The following is a 25149-nucleotide window of genomic DNA, read 5'->3' as shown; positions in this document are numbered from 1 at the left end:
TCCAAGTTTGATGGATTACATAAACACTTTTGTGTAATACATAAACACACCGTTTACTTCAAAGCTCACGAAATCCATTTATAGAAACTAAGCTGCAAAAAACAGCCAGAATTCATCATGATTTTGAGGTCACAACCATAGACACATCTCCATATGACTGATCATTCAGTCTTCAGCAGTTTAGCCCTGCCCAGTCACACTGAAGTGACATGGAGTGTTGCTCCTGCAGAGAGTCTATAGAGTTATTGTAGTGAAAATGATGAAACGTTGTGCTCTTCCTGGCCGCTGGAATACAAATGTTTTTCCAACATCCCTGAAGTTTCAATGTGAACAGTTTGTTTACGTACATTTAAGCTTGGACTGCTTTTTGAATGAGACACAATATTGGACAGCCATTCAGGACATTTGCATACGGTATATCTGTCCATTGGAGGTCATTTGCATACGGTATATCAGTCTTTAAGGCAAAGTCCCAAACTTTAATGTAATTCTAAGGGATAGAGAGAGGTCAGAAAATGGTCATTTAAAAATGGATTAGCATGCGTTTTACATAAAACTCATTGGTGAACCCTCAGGGCCTTCTAGGCTTTCAGGGATGGCCTACTGATTTCATAGAACTAAAAAAAACACATTTCTGTCATTTTTAGCTGATTTTCATTTAATAGAATCATTGTGCTTCTGCAGGTGTTGCAAGAAAATTCATTTTAGTAAGACTTTCACTGTTTCATCATTCTAGAAATGACAAAAGGAAAATTGTCCAGTCAAGAATTCAAGTCCAAACATTGTATCTAGGTAGATACAGCGATCAAGCGAGCTTTCCCTTTGGTTAGGTCTTCAGGAGCTTAATCAAAGGCCTTACATGTTAAATTAACTATGAACATAATTGGAATCAACCAACCACATTTTGATTTGCAACGTTTGGGCCCAATTTTTTAACTATAAACAACACTTTTGGCCTTCTGGAAGCTTTATTTGCATCACTGACTGCAAACATGAGGTGTAGCCTAACCAGGTTTCAGTCAGTTGCTATATAGGGAATACAGTAACAGCAGCCAGGACACATTGCTGAGTAAGTCACTGTAAAACTGCAACAAAGTAAAAAAATATACTAATGTGTATTTCATGTATTTAAATAAAACGTCTTTTACAAGCTCCAAATGTCCATGCTTAATATAAAACAGCCAGAAAAATGTGCACTGGCATTAGCTCAGTGCTAACATACTATATAAGATCTTACAGATATTTGCCTTGACATAGAGGTGGGCTTGTTCTTGTTTTTTGACCAAGTTTTGTCACTTAAGGCCTGTATTGAAGGCCTAGCTGTCATGGCCATGAGTGATACCACTGATAAAATTACACATTTTAAGTGGACTTTCAAGAAAAATGCAAGAAAATATGACCCTTAGGCTGTCCATCCTCAAATGTTCTTCTCTTGTCTCTTAAGCGGGCAGCTCTCTAGGAGGCAGGTTACATGGGTTGAGTGTCAGAGTAGCCACACTGTAGACAAGGGCCACAGCAGCGCCTGACTCTTTAGAGGTTCTGCAGGGCCCGGCCACTTCCCCGGCTCCACCCCTCTGTGGATCCCGCCTGTGGAACGCCCTCCTCAAGGCTGACCGGAAGTTGTCGGGCACAAAGCAGTAGACCACAGGGTCCAGACAGCTGTTGAGGCTGCTGAGGGTGACCGTAGTGTGGTAGGCCACCACGTGCTGCTCTCTGCTGCCCCCTAGGCGGAAATACACGATGGCCTCACGCACATGGAAAGGCGTGAAGCAGATGGTGAACACCACCAGCACGGCCACCAGGAGGCGCACAGCCCGCGCACGCCGGCCCCAGCTTTGAGGCATGAGGCTTCGACCAGCGGTCAGTGCGCAGGCCACTCGTGCCGTGAAGATGACGATGACAAGTAGGGGAAGTACAAACTCCAGAACGGTGAGGGCGAAGAGCGCAGTCAGTTGGCAGCAAGAGGAGCCATTGAACTCTAGAGCCGTGGTCTGGAAGGAGTAAGTGACCACCATGGCAAAAAGCCAAATGGCAGCACTAATGCCCTTAGCCATGCTTGGGCTCCTCCAGCGGCTAGCTGCTGCCCACACCACAGCTAGGTAGCGGTCCACACATATGCTAGTGAGGAAGAGGATGCTGCAGTACATGTTGACAAAGTAGCTAAAGGTGTGCACGTAGGAGCAGGCCAAACAGTTGCCACCACTGTAGTAGAGAGCCACACGGGCCGGCAACGACAGCGCCACCAACAGGTCAGCCACAGCCAGGTTGATGGTGTAGATGGCAGGCGCCGTGCGGGACCTGGTGCCTGTACAGAAGACATAGAGGGCCAGGCTGTTAAGCAACAGGCCCACTACAAACATGAGGCTGTTGACCACCATGAGCATGACCCACAGGCTATAGAAGTCCTGATAGAGGGCCTCGTCCAGATGGCCCAGTCGTTTCAGGTATGGAACTCCCCAGAGGCGTTGAGAGATGTTGACCGGAGGGTCAGGAGTGATATTGAAGAACTCTCGGAGGAGGGTCTCCATGGCTGTGAGAAGAAGAAACAAAAAGAAATGATTTACTGTGGTGTCAGCAGAAGTCACAGGCTGGCTTTACACAGTGAAACTTACATGCAACTTAAGTTTCCTGAAACTTACATGAAACTGAATTCTAAATTTCACTTGTGTTGCGTGCTGTAAAGCATCCTGCAAACTCATAGAAACTCAGCTGCAACAGCTGCAAGCATCTCAAGTTTCATGCCAACAGCCAATCAAAACAGCAGTAAAGCTTTGTGTGATCATATCAAATAGCATCTTTAAAATTTCTTCATTTCACTGGATTTAAGGGAGGGAAAAACAAAACATAAGACTAATGAGTTTCTTAAAGCTAGTGTTTTTACAAACATCAGGCCTCACTAGCCAGTTAATGCGAACAGCTGGAAAAATTGTATAATGATAAAAATGTTGCAAACATGAATATTACTAACGCACTGCAGACTACTTGTTATGTAACAATAGTGTATTAAAAAACAAAAGCTAGTAACTGAATGTGTTGCATGCAACTTGAACTGCGTGAAAATTAAGTTGCATGCAACTCACAAGCAATTAGTTGCATGAAAGTCTCACCATGTAAAGCCAGGCCTAGTAATGAGAGAAGTACAGGATTATCATGTAGAGGAACAGTTTGGCAAGAGAACAAATGTACACTATATTCCCCTAATCTCAAATGTAAACAATCAGAGGAGTCATGTTACATGGTAGATGTTTATCTCTTTAGTTTCACAATTTGGACACCAAACGTGGCTTGGCTGATCAAATGCATTTGCAGTAAGGGAGAAAATGTGACATTTGAATTTTTGCTGGGCTTTGCCTTTAAATTCAAATGACTTCCGTTCCTTCAAATAACTTCTCACATTTAAGACTTAGAGGCCTTGAAAGAAATAGCTGGAAGCATCCTTGGACGGATGCTATGGGAATGTTTGTGCTTGACAAGTTTCTTTATCTTGGCCCTGCTTTCGTTGACAGTAGCTTATGCAATGATTCTGAGGATGGAAAGAAGTTTTGCTAGAGTAAGCACCATGCATTACAACAAAGCTACTGAGGGCAGTTAGGACGGGATGTTAAAAATGCGTTATGTTGCATGCGCGTGACATTTTCAGACCTTTCCCTATGCCTGAATTTAACAGGTTGCCATGGACAAGGTCAAATTTCTCTAGGTTAAATGGGCTTACACAGATCAGGTATAACATTCTGACCACCTCCTTGTTTCTACGCTCATTGTCCATTTTATCAGCTCCACTTACTGTATAGCTGCACTTTGTAGTTCTACAGTTACAGACTGTAGTCCATCTGTTTCTCTGGTACTTTGTTAGCCCCATTTTACCCTGTTCTTCAGTGGTCAGGACCCCCATGGACCCTCACAGAGCACGTACTATTTGGGTGGTGGGTCATTCTCAGCACTGCAGTAACACTGACATGGTGGTGGTGTGTTAGTGTGTTGTGCTGGTCTGTGTGGATCAGACGCAGCAGTGTTGCTGGATTTTTTAAACACCTCAGTGTCGCTGCTGGACTGAGAACAGTCCACCAACCAAAAATATCCAGCCAACAGAGTCCTGTGACCACTGATGAAGGACCAGAGGGTGACCAACCCAAAATGTGCAGCAGCAGATGAGCTGTCGTCTCTGACTTTACATCTACAAGGTGGACTGACAGGGTAGGAGGGTCTAATAGAGTGGACAGTGAGTGGACATAGTGTGTAAAAACTGCACCATTGTGTCTGATCCACTTGTACCAGCACAACACACACTACCACACCACCACCACCACGTCAGTGTTACTGCAGTGCTGAGAATGATCCACCACCCAAGTAGTACCTGATCTGTGAGGGTCTGTGGGGGTCCTGACCACTGAAGAACAGGGTAACAGAGTATCAGAGAAACAGATGGACTACAGTCTGTAACTGTAGAACTACAAAGTGCAGCTATACAGTAAGTGGAGCTGATAAAGTGGACAGTGAGTGTAGAAATGAGGAGGTGGTCATGAGGGGTCGTTTTTCTGACATTACAAACCCCATTATTTCAAAATGGGCTGTTTTTGCAGCTTAGTTTCTATTTATGGACTGTATAGATTGGAGAGTGAACAGTACACGTAGAAACCTTAACAACATTTACAACATTTATTTAACAAAAAGAGATGATTTTCTTTGATATGGGCCTTTTAGAATGCAAACATTATCATCTCTGCTCCAGAACAAAAGGGAAGTTGTTCCAAAAACGGAAAGTATGTTGACTTTTTCCTTCGTTAAGAGACTGCAAGCACTCATTAAGGCCTCCTTCTGTCTCTCTTTCTGTGCTGGCTTTTCTGGTGAACCCTCTCAGTGAAGCTCTTCGTCTGACAGGCAGTGACTCTTTTTAAACATCAGTCTTCTAAAGAGATTTAGAATGTACTCATTTAAACGCTGGGAAATACATGGTTAAACTTACTGGGGCTCATGCACTGTGCATCTGCATGGCGCATTCATATTTTAACAGTACTTAGTAAAATTTCCTGATCTTGTTTAAGAATATATCACTGTTGTCGGAACAAAACCTTGCATGTCCGTTTTTGTTGTTTTTCTGTTTTTGACATAATTTGAAAAGGCCTGTTGCCCTTTACATAGTGTGAAAATTTCAAGATGAATGGATGAAAGAAAATGACCCAAAATTACTTGGAAATAATTCTGGTTCCATTGACATACATTAAAAGAAAAGTCCTTCTCCTGTAAAATGACCATTTTGGAGATACAAGGCTTTGTTTTGACAGCATTGATACTCTGGGGATGGAAAAGAACATTTATTAGATAATGTTAAACCATTATAAGCATTACTTTTAGCAAATACTGTACTGTGCAAATTGCTTCTTTTATTATTTCCAGTTAAAACAACCATTAAGTACAAGTTATCTGGTGGTTGGTTAGTGAAGTGCATAACACCTCTGCCTTCTATGCTGTAGACTGGGGTTCAATCCCCACCTGGGTAAACACCCTACACTGTACCAATAAGAGTCCTTGGGCAAGACTCCCAACACCACCTTCCCCTACCTGTGTAAAATGATCAAATTGTAAGTTGCTCTGGATAAGAGCGTCGAACAAATGAAGTTATCTGTTTTTCAGCACATTTTCTGAGGCGACATAAAACAATCCACGTCCATAAGTTAGAGGAAAGTCAGAGAAAAATAGTGGAGTTCAAACAGTGATTATAGCATACAGTTCTCCTGATAGCAATTGTTGGGTATAAGCTTCCACTACTTGTTAACTACATTAGTCTTGTAGAAAGAAATAAAAAAAACAGGAATTTCCAAAATTGGAGTTAAAAATGCGCAAAAGCTGCTGAGAAATTGGGGCTCCTAACAACCACCTGGAAGACCTGGTAGACAGCAAAACTGCCCCCATCAGATAAACAGCACTTAAAGCTTTCATCTCTGAGAGAGAGGAGAAAATCAAGCTGCTTCAGATCTGAAACAATCCACACCCATCCTTCCACTGTGAGAAGATGACGCAGCGCTATGGGTCTGAAAGGATGTGCAGCGGATCAAGAAGAACCTCACTGAGAAAAGGAGACGGACACATCAAACAAAGAAGCTGAACGATGGACTGACCGCCCCAGAGTCCAGACGTCAACATCACTGAATGTGTTTGGGATTATTTGGATGTTCAACCAACTTCTAAGACTGAGCGGAGGTCTGGCTGCAGATTTCTTTGAAGAACTGAAAGCAAGCCTAAAGAACGGAAGATGTAATAAAGGGAAAGAGTGGACAGAGTAAATACTGAAAAAATATTTTATTTAGCTGTTGAGGCTTCTATGTACATTGTTTGTGTTTTTCCTGATGCTGAAGAATGAATCACTCGCATTCAATGGTCATATTGACTGGGAATGAATGGAAAATAGATGAATAGTGATCTCTGACTTTTGCACAGCAAACCACATTGTACTTCTATAAATACGTGGCTTGAACAGTCAAATGGTTTGAGATTACATAACAACAGAATGTCAGTGCTAATGAGCTTCAATGGCGTGTCTGCTCCACTAGCGTGAAGTGCAAATTTTCCAAATTTAATATGTGCTCCCTTAAATAACTCTCCATTGGGTGATGGAACATTGGAGCTAAACATAGGGAAGGTTGAACCATTACTAACTGCAATAATGTAGTGGAATTGTAGTCACTACAATTCCAAACCACACACTATTAACACTGAAACGAAAGGTTTGAGTTGTTTAATATCTTGAAGAAGAACCTTACTTTTGAGAGGCGATGGTCTGGAGGATCTCTGTAGGCTTTCTGAAGCAGCTTCCTTACAACTGGTCAGTCACCAAGAGGCTAGCATTCAACAGGCATCATTCATGCAGACACATGTAAATTGAAGGTCTTGAAGTGATTGATTTTCGGATCTCGACCTGATGACCACTGCTCCTCTTTGACTGCTGTAGATCACATAATCTCCAAAAGCGACTTTCTCTTTCTTGATTATTTTTTGTTGGCTGTATCTCTTCAAGCGTTCCGTTCTGCAAGCCTCTGCTATTGAGTCCTGCACCATGTCTGAGTGTGCGCTGGACTTTGGGGCCTCTCTCACTCTCTCTTTCCAAATCCCTCTTTCCCCTGAGCTTGGACGGAAGAGGGTGGGGGTGGGGGTGAGGGGGGGGGACCTTCCCAAATTTGCTCCTGCTCTGACGTGACTGGCTGCGAATCAAGGGCTCAAACCTCATCACACGATTAAGCTTGTGATAACGCCTTATACGGCAACGATGGCAGTATTTTAAGGAAAGAAAAACCATCTGGTCCAATTTGATTAAGGCAGACCTGTAAATCGAATGCTGTGGGTGTTCTGAGCAAGAGCACCAACTCTGGGCTGAAGTTGGTCAATGTTAGCCAGAAAAGACCTACAAGATTGACAGGTCTCATAAACGTACAATGAAAAGAGGGATAGTGCAGATTACGACTGTTATCTGTGGTTTTGTCTTATGCGAATGGATTTTATATGCAACTTCTTCGCAGAACTGTTTTGATGTGACACTAATAAAATTAGTCTTAGCAGGAGATTGTTGTGGATAGCAACTGCCCACATGCACTCTGAATGGCCCTTATCCCCTCAGCAGTTTGTCATTGTTTGGAAACAAACCAAATTGTAAAACTTGTGGACTCCCTCATGAGGGTAAAGTCATCATCATCTTCTCATTGCTGGTCACCTAGAGGTGGATTTCCAACCCTCTAAATTTCCAGGCTTAATACATCCTGGGGTTATTATTCAATTATTACATGGACAACAATGGCTCACATGTAGTTGATCAGCCAAGACATGTCTCCAAGTCTTCCTTCTTTAGTTTAGCATGAGACTTGGAATGCTAACAAATGCTAGACGTCAGGTTTTTTTCTGTAAATTTGTCTCTAAGACTTTTCTGAATCGGCTCAAACCGCAAACAGGTCTTCATTAAGGTCGCACAGTGGTTGTCCAAAGTGGCTGCCCATGTTAGTTTTTAAAGTTTTCTGAAAAACAATATATATATATGTATATATATATGTATGTATATATAATATAATATATATGTATGTATGTATGTTCAGGCCAATTGGGTGTGCTAAATTGCCCCTGGGTGTGAGTGTGTGAGTGACTGCCTGTGTCTGTCTGTCTGCCCTGCGATGGACTGGCGACCTGTCCAGGGTGTATCCTGCCTTCCGCCCAAAGACTGCTGGGATAGGCTCCAGCTCCCCCCCGCGACCCTGACGGAGAAGCGGCTTAGAAAATGGATGGATGGATGGATGGATGGATGTATGTAGGAAGCCCAGTATTATATGTAATTAAAAAGCAGCTCCTGGTTTGACCAATCAATGCTTCAGTAAATTGAACTCATGATCTAATATTAACGAGTCTCTGTGGCAGCTGTGAAGGTGTCAAGGACAAATATGGACTCAAGGAATTCTTGTTACTTTTTATTGTTTTCATGTTTATTTAAATTATGAATTTGATTTTATTCTAATGTATATTGTGATAAACTCACTGTTGAGGTCAACTGTTTAAAAATGTGCTTAGATGCCTAATGTCACGATTGGCCCCTCCCAGTCGTGTCGTGTTGTGTTTTGGTCTAGTCCACGTGCTTTTTGTTTCTCCATCTAGTCCGGCCCCTTGTTTCGTGACTCTGCCCCTGATTATTTCCACCTGTCTCTCATCATCCCTGCTGTATTTAAGCCCTGTGTTTGCCCCTTGTCTTTGCTGGTCTTTGCTGTTTGTTGCTTGTTTTGTGTGAAGTATTTGGGTCTCTGTATTCTGTGTTTATCTTGTTAAGTCTTTCTTTATGTTATTTCTCCGTGTTGGCTCGTTAAACCTGGACTGTCATGACCATGACCCTGGATTTGCCCTCAATAAAAGTTGCTTATCTCAGCGTATGCGTCCGCCTCCTCGCTCCACGTTACACCTAAAACTTTCACACAGCACTGTATGTATGATTTAGTAATCAATTTACTTCGTTTACATTATTAATTAACTTGTGAGATTTCTCTTCATGCGTGGTTTGGCCTGCTCAACACTGAAATCTGCTCCCGCGGGAATCTGTGGCAGTGGACACATCCATAAGTACTCACAACCTTAAGGAAGAGCGGGGTGCAGTTTGAGGTTTTGAGTTTTTGAGGACATATTTAAAGAAAAAAATTGGCAGACTGTTGACTTCTAGTGTGTGCTCACAAAGTTAGGCTGTAGCTCCAGCACTAAACTAAAGAAGCTAAATTTGGCTTAAATCAACTTTGGGGTAAGAGGAAAACTGTACAAGTTGGATTTTTTTGCTGAGCCATTATTTCAGTACCGGACAGGAGTTTCCATGCATTGTTAATTGTTTTGTTGGTTTCTCTCAATTATGTGTTTTTTAGTGAGGACAGGTACTGACGTGGAAGCATCGGTTCTGGATCACCCCAACTCATCCCAAAGGCATTAGATGGAGCTCCTTCAATCCAGAGAACACAGCTCCCCGGTGTTGGGGTGAGGGAGGTCTTTATATCCCTCTAGCCAACACTAAGCATTGGGCATGGTGGCTTTAGTTGGTACACCTTAAAGTAGCTGTATTCACTAATAAGAAAGGCTGTTTGGATACTTTTGGACAGATCCACAGATTTCTAGGTTAAATATGGGATCAGACATCAGCTTCCTGTATATCACAGGGATGGACAACATTACAGTTCTGGATCTATTCCAGGAAGAGATAGGACAGCGTGCAGGGTGTTAAAATGACTCCAATCTCACTGTAAACAGACCTTTTTTTAAATTCATCCAGTTCTGCTAGAGGAACATCTTCCCTAAGTCACCTGGCAAGAGTCCATTTCCAAACGGACTAATGTAAATCAAGGCTTTATGTCTTCCGTTCAGATGGGGCAATCAGAGAAATTCAGGTCAAGTGTGGCTCACTCTGTGGATCACATCATCTCCAACTGAAATGCACTCATGGCACCAGATTCAGAGCTGAAATGAGCAGAGATGAGAAGGACAGAGGAGCGAGAGCCAATTCTGAGTCTTCACCGCAGAGAAAAGGGTTACTGTCAGAGGTGGAGTCCAGTCTGAAGTAATGTCACAGGTATACTGAGACTATTTGCAAGACTAGCCTAGCCAACAACGCAACTCAAACACTTAGTTAAAGCAGTTTATTTTAAATCTGGCTTGCATTTGTAACACATTAAGGTTTTTGCTTTCATCAGTTTGAAAAAAAGCGAGGGACAGTTTTACTTTCCACTGAGAAACTTTCAAACTTTGAAAATTTCACATTCATTGGCAGCAACAAGCAAATACTTATTATGGTGCATGTTTAAGCTGTTAAGGGCAAAGTCTAGGGGTCTCCTCTATGGTGTATGCCTGCATATCACATAGTCTACACCTCTGTTCTTTTAATGAACTCTTTACCACCATAGATGCAGTTTTCCTGTATTTTGAGGACCCTCAGTTGGACCATGCTTTTTTCTGCTTCAATACATTGATGGAATACAATTGCGTGATGGAAAAGTGTATGATTTACAAAACCAGTGGCAAACTGGTTTTTCAGCAAGTGATTCAACATTTACAAAAGTAATTTTATTGTGTTTTCCCTTCTCCTGGTGCATTGGCCACTAGGGGGCCTGCAAAAAGAGGCTAAGACAATAACTACAGGAAAAACTAACATCAAGTGTAAGATGATGATCCACCCCAAGCTGCCAGAACAGCTTCACTAGACGCTGTTCTACTGCATTTTACGGGCTCGACTTGACTCGCTTTTGGTACCAGATTTGTCTAGTGGAAAACCAAAAAAGGCAGGTCAAGTCGAGTTGAGTCAAATTGAACTGGTACCATGTAGTGGAAAAAGTTGCCAATGTGCTTCGCTATAGATTCTACAAGTCTGAGGAGCTGTAAAACTGTTCTTCCAAAAGATATTCCCTCAAATGGTGTTCTAATAGAGCGCTGTCCAACACATTGGGCCAAAATCTCCCATAGGTGTCCAGTTGGTGACTGCAAAGGTCACAGCATAAGCCATAGCATAGCAAAATACAACCCCAACATAACAGAGCAACCGGGCTCCGTCACTGTAGAGGTCAAGCAATAAGGTCTGTACTGTTCTGTTGGTGTGCGCCTCACATGCACTTGCCCACTTGTAGAGACGATGGTGAAGGGTGACTCATCCTAGCATATCACTTGTTTTATCTCTGTAGACCAGTGCAGATGGTTTTAATACCACTAAACTCTCAAATGTGCCTACTGAGTCACTGGCCAGTAGAGCAGTCTTTGTTTCTGAAGCTTCTGCCATCCATTCCCCAATAATGAACCTTCTTTCAAAGCCATTAAGATCTGTTCCTCTTGCTGTCTTGATCCAAAACTGTAGCTACAATGGTAACTGTTCAAAATGTATTATGCAGTGGTGGACAGTAACTGAGTAACTGAGTAAATGTAATTTGTTTCTGTACTTAAGTATTTTTTGGTGTATCTGTACTGAAGTTTCTCCATTCTGGGCGACTTTTTCCTTTCACTCCACTACATTTCAGAGTCTAATATCTGACTTTTTCCTCCTACATTTTGAGAAATCTGTCGTTCCTTTTGGTTTCTGTGTGTATAAAAACGTAACATGTCAAAACGAAAGAAGTGCAAAGCCAGAGCACCAATCAGGGCCCAGCGGTCACTTTGTTCTGAGCTGGTTTTGACCTGTTGGTCATACCGACCCAGTGCAGCACGCGGTTCAACGTCAGCGCAGCAGCGTAAAACTTTGGGAGAGTCTGTTCAACATAAATGATGAACTAACCTAACTTTGTGTAAATAGAGCACAATATAGAAATATGTCCACATATGCAGTCGAGACTGACGCGGCTTTTTTCTGAATTTCTACAAACACCATTTCATTTTATAGTAAATGAGCTTGGGCTGGTTTATGTTTATGAACAGAGACCTACAGTGTCACGATTGGCCCCTCCCAGTCCTGTCCATGTGTCTGTGTTTGTATTTTGGTCTAGTCCACATGTTTTCTTTGTTTTGGTTCTTAGTCCAGCCCCCTTGTTTACTGACTCTGCTCCTGATTGTTTCCTCCTGTTTTCCGCTGTCCCTCGTTGTCCTTGTTTGTATTTAAGCCCTGTGTTTGCTGGTCTTTGTTTGATTTGTTTGAAGTGTTTGATGTTAGATATGCTGTTTGTGTTGGATGTTTTGCTTGTTCTGTTTGAAGTGTAGTGTTTGGATCCTGTTTATTTCATTATGTTTGACTCTTGTTCTGTTCGTATTGACCATTTGAACCTGGACTGTTCTGACTACGACCCTGGATTTACCCAAAATAAAACTCGCTTATCTCAGCAGGTACATCCGCCTCATCGCTCCTCATCACATACAGATCAACATAGTAAAGGAGCTCATCTGTGATCCTGAGTTTAAAGCCATTTTTTATTAAACTTAAACTTGGAACTAAGTTGTAAATAAATCTGAAACTGAAACTTTGCTTGTGTGTAAAAAGTGATTTCAGAGCCACTCGGTTCTCCCTGATGGAAACTGTTTACCTTCAGTGTTTTGTGCTTCTGATCATTTTAATAGACGTCAGCGTCACTAATTAATGACGTTCTATTAAAAGACTGGTTTACCAAGAGAGACGCTGGAGGACTTTCACCTGAAATGAGTTCATGAAGCCAGTCTGGTTATAAAAATGATAACAGGACCAGATCAGAGCCAGAATTACTCTTTTAGTACTTTTACTTTATACTTAAGTACATTTGAAGGTAAATACTTTAGTACTTTTACTCAAGTTGGAGATCTAAAGGGAGCAACTTCTACTTTTACTGGAGTAATATTTTACCCTGGGTGTCTCTACTTTAACTCAAGTTTATGATTTGTGCACTTCATCCACCACTGGTATTACGTAGTACCCCGTTTTTGATATCTGCACTAGTTATTCTTCTCAGCTCATTTATTCTGTTTTTTCCTTTAGTTTGTCACTCATGTGCATGAATTTGAAGCTGATTTGCTGCACACAGAGGTGTCGTACTCTGTTAGACTCAAAAGAATAATAAAAGCCCTGAATTTAATGGATAAAGTATAATAGACTGGCCCTTCAGAGAGGATGCTTTGTTAGCTGACCAATACGACAAGAGCAACTTTTAAACACAGGGCACAGTTGCAATATGTCCAAATTTACAGAGAACAGACCCCTGAGGCTTTCAAAGGGTCCATAAGAAGTGATAAATGCAGGACTTTCAGCAGGCCCAGTCTTTCCACCTTTTTCGCTATCCCACACAGTTTACTCTTCGGAATTTGCAGGGTCTCATTCTCTCGATGGCTTAATCCTCTATCAGGGAAGATTGATTCACACCAACTTCACAAATAACAAATAACGGTTCGAAAATAACTCCCGAGGTGTAATTAATGGTGGTCTTGTCACTGGTGGGTCTCTGCATTCCACCTCGCAGACGTAGCCTTGAAGAGAGCGAGGGTGAGAGGTTCTCCAGCATGATTCCCTCCTCCCTGTGTTTCTGTTAGGGGGCTTAAGCGGCAGGCCATTGTTTTGAAAGGTCATGTTTCACAGCTCTGATGCAGCACGTTTGGATAAAAAGGGACGCAGGATCATTCGTGGTCTGCCATCATGCTCTGCTCTGCCATGATTAAATCTCTAAGGGCCTCTTTGCTGTGCCACCTCTTATGTCACTGTTGGATGCCTTAGGTATAGGTACAGCTTTATGAGGTGATGTGGAGTTTTCATGTCACCAACACTACAGGCTTGTCTAGAAAAAGGCTCGGGCTGCATGATATACACAAAAGCTATGTTGGGATTATAGTGCTACAAATTATGATACGATGAAAAATGACTTGCACTGTATTACAAACACGTTTAACATGGTTAAGGTTTGCTCTGCGTTATTTTGACCAAAATGATTTAAAAGTAAAGCCTCAAAGCTTTTGCTCTACTGTGAAGAAATCACGAGTGGTGATGCCACAGCCATCCCAGTCCAAGTGAACGTAATCTGTAGACGTATTCTGGACCTTATATACGTATGTTTTTCGGAACCCTTTTGCTTGCATTATGAGAATCATGATAAAGAATGACTGATTCAGTTTTTTCTGTGTGAAATAAACTTAAATGATTCAAATCAGAAAATTGTCAAGGAGAGTGTGCTTGCTGGTCTTTTTGCGGTACGTTGGCTTGAGGCAACACAGAGCGACCGTGTAAAGAAATGATATAAAGTGTGACATGAAAAATATCTTTTTTAATCTAAACATTTGGAATGAAAGTCAGTGACTACTTGCTTTTGTTGATCTTTGATTTTGAACTAAAAACACTGAAAAAACAGATACATTCGATTTCATGTTTTCATGTTCATGTCACGTAAAGTAATCGCACACCTTCTGCTAATTTAAATAGTTTAGTTCATAGTTGATACCATAAATACCAATTGCAACCATGCTAAAGTGTAAAAAGCATAAAACTAATCAAATAATTTTCAAGTGAGAAATGGCTTTTAACCTGTGGTGTTCTCTGAAGTGGTGCTTGCACAATGTTGCTTGTAGGCAACACATGTAGTGAAGAAAAGTTCTTATAACATAATAATAATTATATATGATACTAAATGGTAAAAATTTTTTTTTTTATTGTAACAGATGTGAATTGCATTTTTGGATTGATGACAAATTCTGAAAAATTGCTTTTCTGTCTGGAGTGTAATGTGTTGTCCACAAGCACCACCACAATAGACTAGATTGTATTAACTAATAGAATTTGAATTTTTATTGGTTTATTAAATCTCCTCTCTTCATTATTAACCATTTCATTGTCACTGAATTTGTATTATGTCATTGTGCAATAAAAAGTAAAAATAGTTTTTTTAAATGATTATACACTTCTCACAAAAAGTTTGGGATATTTGACTTTTGGGTGAAATTTCAGGATGAACCGAAAATGCACTCTAACCTTTGCAGGTGAACTTAATGTGACCTTCTCTAAACTTTTGAATGCACATGTCCAGCTGTTCAATGTTTTAGTTCTTTTTGCACAACTTGCTGTTCTCTAACAAGGAGCTTAACGGCGAGGTGGTGGTGGTGGTGGTGGTGTTACAGTGTGGGCAGGTGTGTCTAGTCAATACAGAACTGCCCTACACTTTGTGAATGGTGCAGTGACCCAGTGGCCCAAACTACTGAATAACATCATTAATCCAGTCATTGTGCCTCTGCATGAACAAACACAGGCTTTCATCTTCATGGACGACGATGCTCCAGTTCATCGAAGTCGCATCATTAGGGAACGGCTGCTGGAGACTGGGGGACCACAAATGGAGTGGCCTGCACTTTCTCCAGACCTGAATCCCATAGAAAACCTATGGGATCAGCTGAGTCTCCATGTAGAGGCTCGTAACTCTGTACCCCAGAACCTCAATGATCTGAGGGCTGCCCTTCAAGAAGAGTGGGACGCCCTGCCTCAGCAGGCAATGAGTCGACTTGTGAACAGCAGGAGACGTCGTTGTCAAGCTGTAATTGATGCTCGAGGGCGCATGACGAGTTATTGAGACATTGAGATTTTCTGTTGGGGTTTACTCACCACTGTTGTTATAAATTGCTTGAGATGAGGAAATCATCATCGCATGCTTCTACTTAAATGCCCTACTTTCATGATATAATATCACTGTAGCGTCAACTTTTTACGATTTCCATAAATTTCACCTGAAAGCCAAATATCCCTCACTTTTTGTGAGCAGTGTATGTAGCATCAAAAAAGGTTTTGCTATTGTTAGACCCTTAAAAAGGGGCTACTTCAAGGGTTCTTTAGTAAAGGCTCTTGTCATGTGTAGAACCATGACAACTCAAGGAACCATTTGAATGACTAAGTGGTTCTTTTGAAGGTTAAATGGTTCCACTCTATGATGGAAAATCTGTAAATGGTTATTTGAAAAACTGGTTCTATATAGCTCCAAAAAGTGTTCTGCAAATGTTAAAGTCAGAATGTACACTAGAGGTCCTGGAGTCCTAGCACTGGGCACTAAGTGTCTAATCAGTTAAAGCTGAATTAGTGAGTAGTGATTATAAAATACTGGGCTGGAAACTGCACTAAAGGTCTGGATTTGAAGGACACAAAAGTAAGAGTACAGCATTTCAAACCAAACCAATGGAAGAATTTGTAACAATCAACTTTGGTTAAACTAGATGTCAGTAAAGATGTCGTATTGGTTGCTGGCAAAGTAATTAGTTTAATATTTTTGACACTTTAAAAACCATGGTTCTATATTTCCGGCCTGTAGTGCAAGATAAACGCAGGCCTCACAATAATATTGCTATGAGAGAAAGCCATCACGGTCAGTCACTTCATATCACAGCTCTGGAAGCGGTGGTACATTCGCAGGTTCTGTTCACTCCATTCAAAATGAACACGAGGCTGTTCGAATGCTGACAGGGTTTGTCAAACACGCAGTAATTCTCTCACTTCCAGCGTTGTTGCTGTGTCTATAACGTAGGCTGGCGCTGGACTGGACCCCTCGGGCTTCATGTTTTAAACATGTGTCACCGTGATGGAGCCCAGAGGGCCGCTGTATTTCAGCATTGGCCTTTTAAACCCCTGTAAAATAACTGTATTAAAACATCCAGTTCTCCACATACACAGTGGGACCAACAGCAGGAGTGCGCAGGTGTGCCTGTATGGTGGCCATCCTGAAGGTCCGTCATCTAATAACACTGGAGAGTTTACAGTTGTCCATTAGTGAGTTGTGAGTAGAGCTTTACCTGACCCTTGTGATGTCCTGCCTTTCGCTTGTCACGTATCCATATCATATTCAAAAACGTCCACTGGCCTCTTATACTGAAGGTGTCCATATTCAGATTCAGATTCAAATTCAGATTCCTTTATTGATCCCAGGGGGAAATTGCAGTTGTTACAGTTGCAGCCATTTATGTAAAAATAAACACTTTTACAGAGAATTTACAGTATGTACACCAGATTTAAGTACTCAAGAATATAATAAGGTGGCGGTGATTTTGATAGTAATATGAAACATCAGGTATAGAGCAATTACAATTATTAAATTATTTAAATTAAGTTAGTGTCCCTCTTGAGTTATTGCACACACAATTGTTGTTATTGCACATATGAACAGTTTGGTATTGAGTTTTGTGAATCAATATATGGGTCCACTGTCTCTTTACGACAAGAACATATCGTACAGCACTGCTGTGTCTGATCCACTCAGATCAGCGCAACACGCACTAACACACCACCAACACATCCGTGTTACTGCAATGCTGAGAATGATCCACCACCCAAATAGTATCTGCTCTGTGAGGGTCCATGGGAGTCCTGACCACTGAAGAACAGGGTAAAAGGGGGCTAACAAAGTATCAGAGAAACAGATGGACTACAGTCTGTAACTGTAGAACTACAAATAAATAAATAAATAAATAAATAACTACGATAAATAAACTTACAACAAATAAATAAATTAATAATAAAATCAATGGTTATACCTGAGAGTTTAATAGTTTACAAAGCCTTTAATTCTGACATCAGTGATCGGTGACAGCCCTCTTGATTAGAAATGTTTCTGAATGTTTTGGCCTTGTTTTGAAGCCATAGTCTGTTTTTTTTTTGCAATATTATGACTACACTCTTAGAAAAAGATAGTTCTTCAGGGGTTCCTTATGAAAGAAAATGGTTCTAAATAGAACTATGAACATTTAAAGAACCTTTTGCATGATTCAAGTTCTTTTGAATCATAAAATGGTTCTTTGGATTCATGGAGAATGTGTTGTATAGGGTTCTGTATAGAACCTTTTTGAAAAGGGTTCTATAGAGCACCAAAAAAGTGCCACTATTGTTACAAGCCAAATAACCCTTTTTGGTAGTGTATAGAACCCTTTTGGCTAAGAGTGAAGCCTTCTTAGCTGCTGAAACATTAGAGAGCTCAGGTTAGCAACGCTTACCCAGGAGTAGTAAACATATCATGCTACTAGTATGCTAGACTACACTTTTAAAATAGATGGTTCTTCAAGAGTTCTTTAGTAAAAAATGGTTCTATATAGAACCATGAACATTCAAAGAACCTCTTGCATCATTTAAGTGTTTTTTGCATTGTAAGAGGGCTCTTCAAATTGATGTGTTGTATATGGGTGGCATGGTGGCATGGTGGGTAGTGCTGTCACCTCCCAGCAAGAAGGGCCTGGGTTCGATTCCCCGGCCGGGGAGTTCTCAGAGTCCCTTCTGTGTGGTGTTTGCATGTTCTCTGCGTGGGTTTCCTCCAGGTTCTCTGATGTCCTCCCACAGTCCAAAGACATGCTGTCAGGCCATTTGGACTTGATAAATTGCCCCAGGTGTGAGTGAATGTGTCTGTCTGCCCTGTGACAGACTGGTGACCTGCCCAGGGTGTATCCTGCCTTCTGCTCAATGACTGCTGGGATAGGTTCCAGCTCCCCCCGCAACAGAGAAGGAGAAGCAGCTTAGAAGATGTGTGTTGTATATGCTTCTATATAGAACCTTTTCGAAAAGGGTTCCACTGCGTTATAAGCCAAAGAACACTTATTTGGTATTATATTGAATGCTTTTGGCTAAGACTGTAGCACATCACGCTAATATTCTTCAGAATCAACATTCAAAAGAGTTCTCAGAGTTGACCGTTTTTAATGATGTTCAAGCTGCTCTGTAGACAGGCTAACCAGCTGTGTGTCAGATATCTCTCTGAAATTTTCTACAATTAAATCATGAAAAAACAGAAATACTGATTATTGGCACAGAAACGCTGAGGAAAATGATTTATGAGAAACTCTTTAAACCCTTCTTTAAAGTTGCTTTTTAGCATTTGAGAAATAGTTTGGCCTTTTCTCTCTCGGAGCGATTCAGAGAAACTTGTTCATGCGTTTGCTACAAGCAGAGTTGATCACTGTAATGGTCTTCTTACTGGACTTCCTAGGAAAACTACACATCCCTTACAACTTGTACAGAATGCGGCAGCACCCTAACAACAACAAAACAGAGACATCACATCACTCCCCTTTTTCAAAGAACTGCACTGGCTTTATCATTCAGGGTAGATTTTAAAGTTTTACTAGTTTTTAAAGCTCAAAATGACCTTAAAGCTCCAGCTTACGGCACAGTGTTTATCAGAGGTGGACGAAGTGCACAAATCATGAACTTGAGTTAAAGTAGAGACACCCAAGGTAAAATATTACTCCAGTAAAAGTAGAAGTTCCTCCCTTTAGACCTCCACCTGAGTAAAAGTACAAAAGTATTTGCCTTCAAATGCACTTAAGTATAAAGTAAAAGTACTAAAAGTTTAATTACGACTCTAATGTTCTGTTATCATGCTTGTAACAAGACTCATGAAGAAAGCCTCAGGGGTCTGTTCTCTGTAAATTTGGACATATTGCAACTGTGCCCTGTGTTTAAAAGTTGCTCTTGTCGTATTGGTCAGCTAACAAAGCACCCTCTCTGAAGGGCCAGTCTACTGTACTTTATCCATTAAATCCAGGGCTTTTATTATTCTTTTGAGTCTAACAGAGTACGACACCTCTGTGTGCCACAAATCAGCTTCAAATTCATGCACATGAGTGACAAACTAAAGGAAAAAACAGAATGAATGAGCTGAGAAGAATAACTAGTGCAGATATCAAAAATACCAGTGGTGGATGAAGTGCACAAATTATGTACTTGAGTTAATGTAAAGATACTCAAGGTGAAATATTACTCCAGTCAGTCTCGACTGCATATGTGGACATATTTCTATTTTGTGCTCTATTTACACAAAGTTAGGTTAGTTCATCATTTATGTTGAACAGACTCTCCCAAAGTTTTACGCTGCTGCGTTGACGTTGAACCGCGTGCTGCACTGGGTCGGTATGACCAACAGGTCAAAACCAGCTCTAAACAAAGTGACCGCTGGGCCCTGATTGGTGCTCTGGCTTTGCGCTTCTTTCGTTTTGACATGTTACGTTTTTATACACACAGAAACCAAAAGGAACGACAGATTTCTCAGAATGTAGTGAATGGCCATTTACTTAGTTACTGTCCACCACCGCTGTTTATGTTCCGGCACGTAATCTAAGATCTGCAGATAGTGGCCTTCTACAAATACCTTCTGTAAAAGACCTGAAACATGGAGAGCCTCTTTCAGTTATTCTGTTTCTAAACTGTGGAGCTCAATTCCACTTTTTATTAGACGGTCAAGCTCAGTGCTCACTTTTAAGAAACATCTAAAATGTGTCTTTTTAACTTAGCATTTCATGAAAACTCTACGTCTCGTGGTGTTTCTCTCTCTAATGTGATCTGTTTCATTTTCTTCTGATTCTAAATACTAATGATTTCTTGTATAATTGGTTTATCACCTAGCTGTAAAACACTTTATAGTAATTATTATTATTTACATCAAGCCCTAGTTTATTCAGATTCTTGGCTAGACAGCCAATAAAATGACAGCATTCAGCTGCTGGATAGCCAATGGCTGTGCTTGTAGGCGGAGTTTGAGGTGAAGTGAGTACACTGCTCCCCCTACTGACCAAACTTTATAGTGTTAAAATTTCGACAACTGGAAAGAATAAAATTAAGATTAAGAGACCCTTATTAGTGCCACAGTGAACCCATGCGTGCAGTGAAACACCACATACACTCTAGCGAGCACACTAGGGGGCAGTGAGCACACTTGCCCGGAGCGGTGGGCAGCCCAATCTGCAGCGCCCGGGGAGCAGTTGGGGGTTAGGTGTCTTGCTCAAGGACACCTCAGTCATGTGCTGTCGGCTCTGGGGATTGAACCAGCGACCTTCTGGTCACAAGGCTGGTTCCCTAACCTCCAGCCCACGACTGCCACAAAATATGAAATACACAACAAGTCTTAGAATGATGTGATTGTGTGGTGTGATTATTTTTCTAAAATGACATATTTAAACACTGTATTATTGTAGTGTATATGAGACGTCTGCTCTAGCTGTGTTTCGTATTGTGGATTTGTATTCTGCTGCTGTCGGAAGAAAACCTCATATCTCCGTTTTTGACGTTTTTCAGTTTTTGACATCTTTTGAAAATGCCTATTGCTCTTTACATAATATGAAAATTTCATGACGAACGGACTGCAAGAAATGACCTAAAATGACTTGGAAAAAATTCTGGTTCCATTGACTTACATTGAAAGTAAAGTAGGTTTTTTCCTTCTCCTGTAAATTACCATTTTTCTGACAACAGCGATTTGTATTTACATTATTTCATATATCGTATGTATTCAGTGGTGGGAAACAAAAGCAATCCAGCAGAATCCCGTAAAAAACACATCTGGATGTGGTAGAATGGGAGAGTCGCAGCATGAAAGTGAACCTGAAAAAAACTGCAGGTCCCACATGATGCAATCCTTTTAACCTAGACCAGAATCTCAAAGGAATGTTTCCAACATCTTGTGGAACTCACTTCTGCTTCATATCACTACTGCATATGGGTTATCAAATGTTATTGTAACATACCATCACGCTCAAACGCTGAGCTACACCAGCCATATTTTAGTTTGTGCGCATTGTCGAGACACATAGTGAGAATAGAAACACTGATTTAACTATAACCAGAGCTAAAATGCTCTATGTGTGGTGTAGCTCAGCTGCTAATTAGCCAGCCTACCATTCAGTGATACTTCTTTAATCCCACAACTGGGGAAATTCCACCTGTGCATTGAACCCATCCGTGAAGTGAAACACCACATACACACTAGGGGGCAGTGAGCACACTTGGCCGGAGCAGTGGGCAGCCCTATCCATGGCACCCAGGGAGCAATTGGGGGTTAGGTGTCTTGCTCAACATTTACATTTACGGCATTTGGCTGATGCTCTTATCCAGAGCGACTTACAATTTGATCATTTTACACAGGAAGGCCAAGGCGGTGTTAGGAGTCTTGCCCAAGGACTCTTATTGGTATAGTGTAGTGTATAGTGCAACCTTCTAGTCACAGGGCCAGTTCCCTAACCTCAAGTCCACGACTGCCCCCAAGCAGTTTAAGAAACACCAGCTTCATATGAGCAGCAAACCTTAAAGCTAGCTGGCTAGCTATGTTAGCGATCTGCCAAACGGCATCATCCTTGTAGTTTCATACCAGGTTTTGAAGCAGTACTTTGGATAACGCCCACCTGTCACGCAACTCACAGCTAACCTGTTTTAGTGTCGCGGTTATGCTGTGACATTTTGATTTCCATTTTCTGGCATTGCTAGTTGTCTGTGATCTGAGAAGAGCCTTGTAGTGTGTCTGAGATAATGTGCTAGCTAACGTAAGCTGTTCACACCAAGCTGAACATGTAAGAAGTCATTTGTTGTTGCCAGTTTGTTGCCTGCAGCATTATTATATGGGGGCAGTCGTGGGCTGGAGGTTAGGGAACCTTCTGGACCGGCTTGACCACCACTGAGCGTCTTGCTGAACAACGCTGTGCCGTCCTCACCCTCAGATGCTGCTGCATAATCATAAACTAATCCTATTAACCGCTGCTTTTTTCCCACTTCATTCTACAATACGTCATACTAACAATGTGTGCTATCCGGTGTCGGCCAGAGCAGGATGGGTTCCCCTTCTGAATCTTGGTTCCTCTCAAGGTTTCTTCCTCGTTTAAGGAGTTTGTCCTTGCCACTGTTGCCACTGGCGACGCTCATGGGGGCTCGGACACGGATTTTTCTTTTCTTTTTCTTTCTGTAATACTGATTGTTCTGTAAAGCTGCTTTGTGGCAGCACCTGTTGTAAAAAGCGCTATATAAATCAACTTTACTTACTACTTACTTACTTAAACCAGAAGCCAGACTCTTTGTGAGAAGTGTCCGTTATGCAGTTGTTGAGAAGCTGAAATATGAATGCTGCTACGTGTGACCTCCCACTGCTGTAGCCCACTGCTGACATCATAACACTGACCTCACTGAAATACATCACACAATTCAGCAATCTTAGCCCAATGTGGTAGTTTGGAGGCTTTGGCATTAGAAACCATTGTTTGAGTCGCTGGTGTACTATGGAAGTATTTTCAGTGAGCAGGAGTGTTAGCTAGCATGTATATAGCACTATCCACATTCAATGGCTTTGTAATTCAGACACGGGGTGGGGGGTGTGGGGGATGTATTGGGTGCATTTTCGGTTGCCACAGGTTCTGCAATTTTTCAAAACGCCATTCATTTTTCCCTTAAGGAATATCTACTTCGGTCGGATATTTGCCAATATAGGCATGATGCCGACTACAGAATTACATATGATCTCAGAGGCCCACAGTGGTGAATGGCAAGGTGGGTGGGAGTGCAAGGCGCCTCTAACACTCTTATACAAGCAAAATCATTAGAAATGCTTTGCAACAACAGACAGCACCTGTATAGCAAGTGTATACAGGTCCGCTGGCTTGATAAGGTAGGCACTCTGTTTGCCACTGCTGGTCCACCCTCGGACCACCCAGATTACTGTTCTGCATCCAAGGTCTAACTAGTATTCAATCTTTCTAAAGGTTTCTAAAATAAAACGCTAAGACAAATATTACAAACAAGAAAATGTTGATGACACTGTGCTACATTAAAAAGACTTACTAAACTACTTTACAAGGTATAACTAAAGAAAGGAAGGAAGGGAAAACAAGCAAATTGGTCTGTGAGGAAAATAAACGATGAAAAGTGGAATTTTGTCTGAAACCACTAGTGGGCCACCCAGAAAAAAACGCTATGCGAAATGCCAGTGGACCACCAGCTTTGCCATCAGTGGACCAACGGTGGCCCACTATCCTCTTGTTATCAGTGGAGTGTTGAGGGAGCTGGAAAAAAGCCTTAAAACTATCTGCTCTGTGTTCAGACATCACTTTTCAAAAGAGTATCGCTGCACTGGGAGATGTTCCAAACATGATCCAAAGGCTGTCATTTTCCCACAAATGCTACATTCCCATGGCTTTGAGTGAATCTGCGCACAAACACGTCTGAAATATGTGGTACAGAGACCACACTGACCCGGTTGAATTAGGCCCAGCTGGACAAAGCAAAGAAGCATCCAGAACATCATTTCAGTGCATCTGTAGCAAATTGACTTTATCTGGCTGCTGAACAAAATTTTCTGCTTTTTATTCCTGGGCAGTTTATTTCTTGAAGTTTTGTGCCACATAAATTTGGGTAAAAAAGACTGTCATCATTAGCCAATCACGTAGAGAGCAAGAGCGAAAAAGAGAGAGAATCAAATTGGAAGTAGCGCTGAAGATGTGAAACAACAGATTCAAGGCCGTCTGAGGCCTCAGTCGTAAAAAGCAAAAAATTTGGCCGCTCCATTCAAACATGTATAATTCAATGACTCTCCAAAACACGGAGCATCCACCGATGCTATTAATTTGTAATAAAACAGAAAGCTGGGTTTTTGATGACGTCCAGATAAACACGGTTTAAAAACTCGGTCCTCATAAAAGTGAAAAATACAGTCTCATCATCAGTGTTTACCGCACAGCTCACCCCCCTGTCCAAAGTTAAACTCCACAGAGGGTCCAAACCTGTGACTTATGAAACGTTTTAGGCGTCCGAGCCATTAATCTCAGGAGTGAGCTGAGGACACCTTGTTTTCATTCAGCTTTCATCACGGTTAGACAGAAAGCACTTCCTGCTGAGGGGGCCGAAGGGATGGATGAGAGTGCGGGACATCGTATATCTGACCTCAAGGTTTTGGACACTCACATGCACCTGTTTAGTATCACGAGGGGGGTCAGTACAACGCTGTCTTCCAACATCTTGCACATCTGATGTTAAGGGTGTGGACAATGGGACATGGCTTTCAGAAAAGTTCTTCATATTTCAAGACTGGATCAAGTTTGGAGACCTGGCCCAGGCAGGAATGCAGACAAACGGGTCTTATAAACAAACGACAATACTGTGTTTTCTCATCTACTGTTCCACATGTCAAATGCAAACATCATCAGGACAAGTTTCCAGAAACAGAAGATAAATGCTGTCCTTACAGTAAGGAATGGCTGTTTGAGCCTGGTCACATAAAAACTTACATAACTGTAATTTCAGAGTTTTGCACAAATCATATTTTGTCATTAATAAAACAGCACCGACTTGCGCAGTGGCACTCATAATAAGACCAAAGCGGCATTTGCTCAGTTTTTGCCTCTTTCTGTTCATGTATGGATTGCAAAATGCTGGAAGATGATTATGATAATGAAGCACCTACTCTGATTTATGCTGACATTAAGGACTGACCTGATGATTACACTCGCACC

The 25149-nt window shown here is 41.5% G+C and overlaps 1 protein-coding gene across 1 annotated transcript; it reads right to left on the bottom strand.

The window, feature by feature from the left end:
• Positions 1–1439: 1439 nt before the first annotated feature.
• Positions 1440–6954, bottom strand: LOC108429047 (G-protein coupled receptor 20). Its single transcript, XM_017700520.2, has 2 exons — positions 6759–6954; positions 1440–2530 (listed from the first exon to the last, which is right to left on the bottom strand). The coding sequence occupies exon 2, from the start codon at positions 2526–2528 to the stop codon at positions 1440–1442; it is 1089 nt and encodes a 362-aa protein (XP_017556009.1). The 5' UTR covers positions 2529–2530; positions 6759–6954.
• Between the last annotated feature and the right edge of the window lie 18195 nt (positions 6955–25149).

Source organism: Pygocentrus nattereri, chromosome 1 (assembly GCF_015220715.1).
Source record: "Pygocentrus nattereri isolate fPygNat1 chromosome 1, fPygNat1.pri, whole genome shotgun sequence".
Lineage (NCBI taxonomy): Eukaryota > Metazoa > Chordata > Actinopteri > Characiformes > Serrasalmidae > Pygocentrus > Pygocentrus nattereri.
The sequence above is the reverse complement of the archived record's forward strand: the minus strand, read 5'-3'. Positions and strand labels throughout refer to the sequence as shown.

Bases quoted from the DNA above. Each gene is read 5' to 3' on its own strand.
- LOC108429047 (XM_017700520.2), bottom strand. From the start codon at position 2,528: ATGGAGACCCTCCTCCGAGAGTTCTTCAATATCACTCCTGACCCTCCG.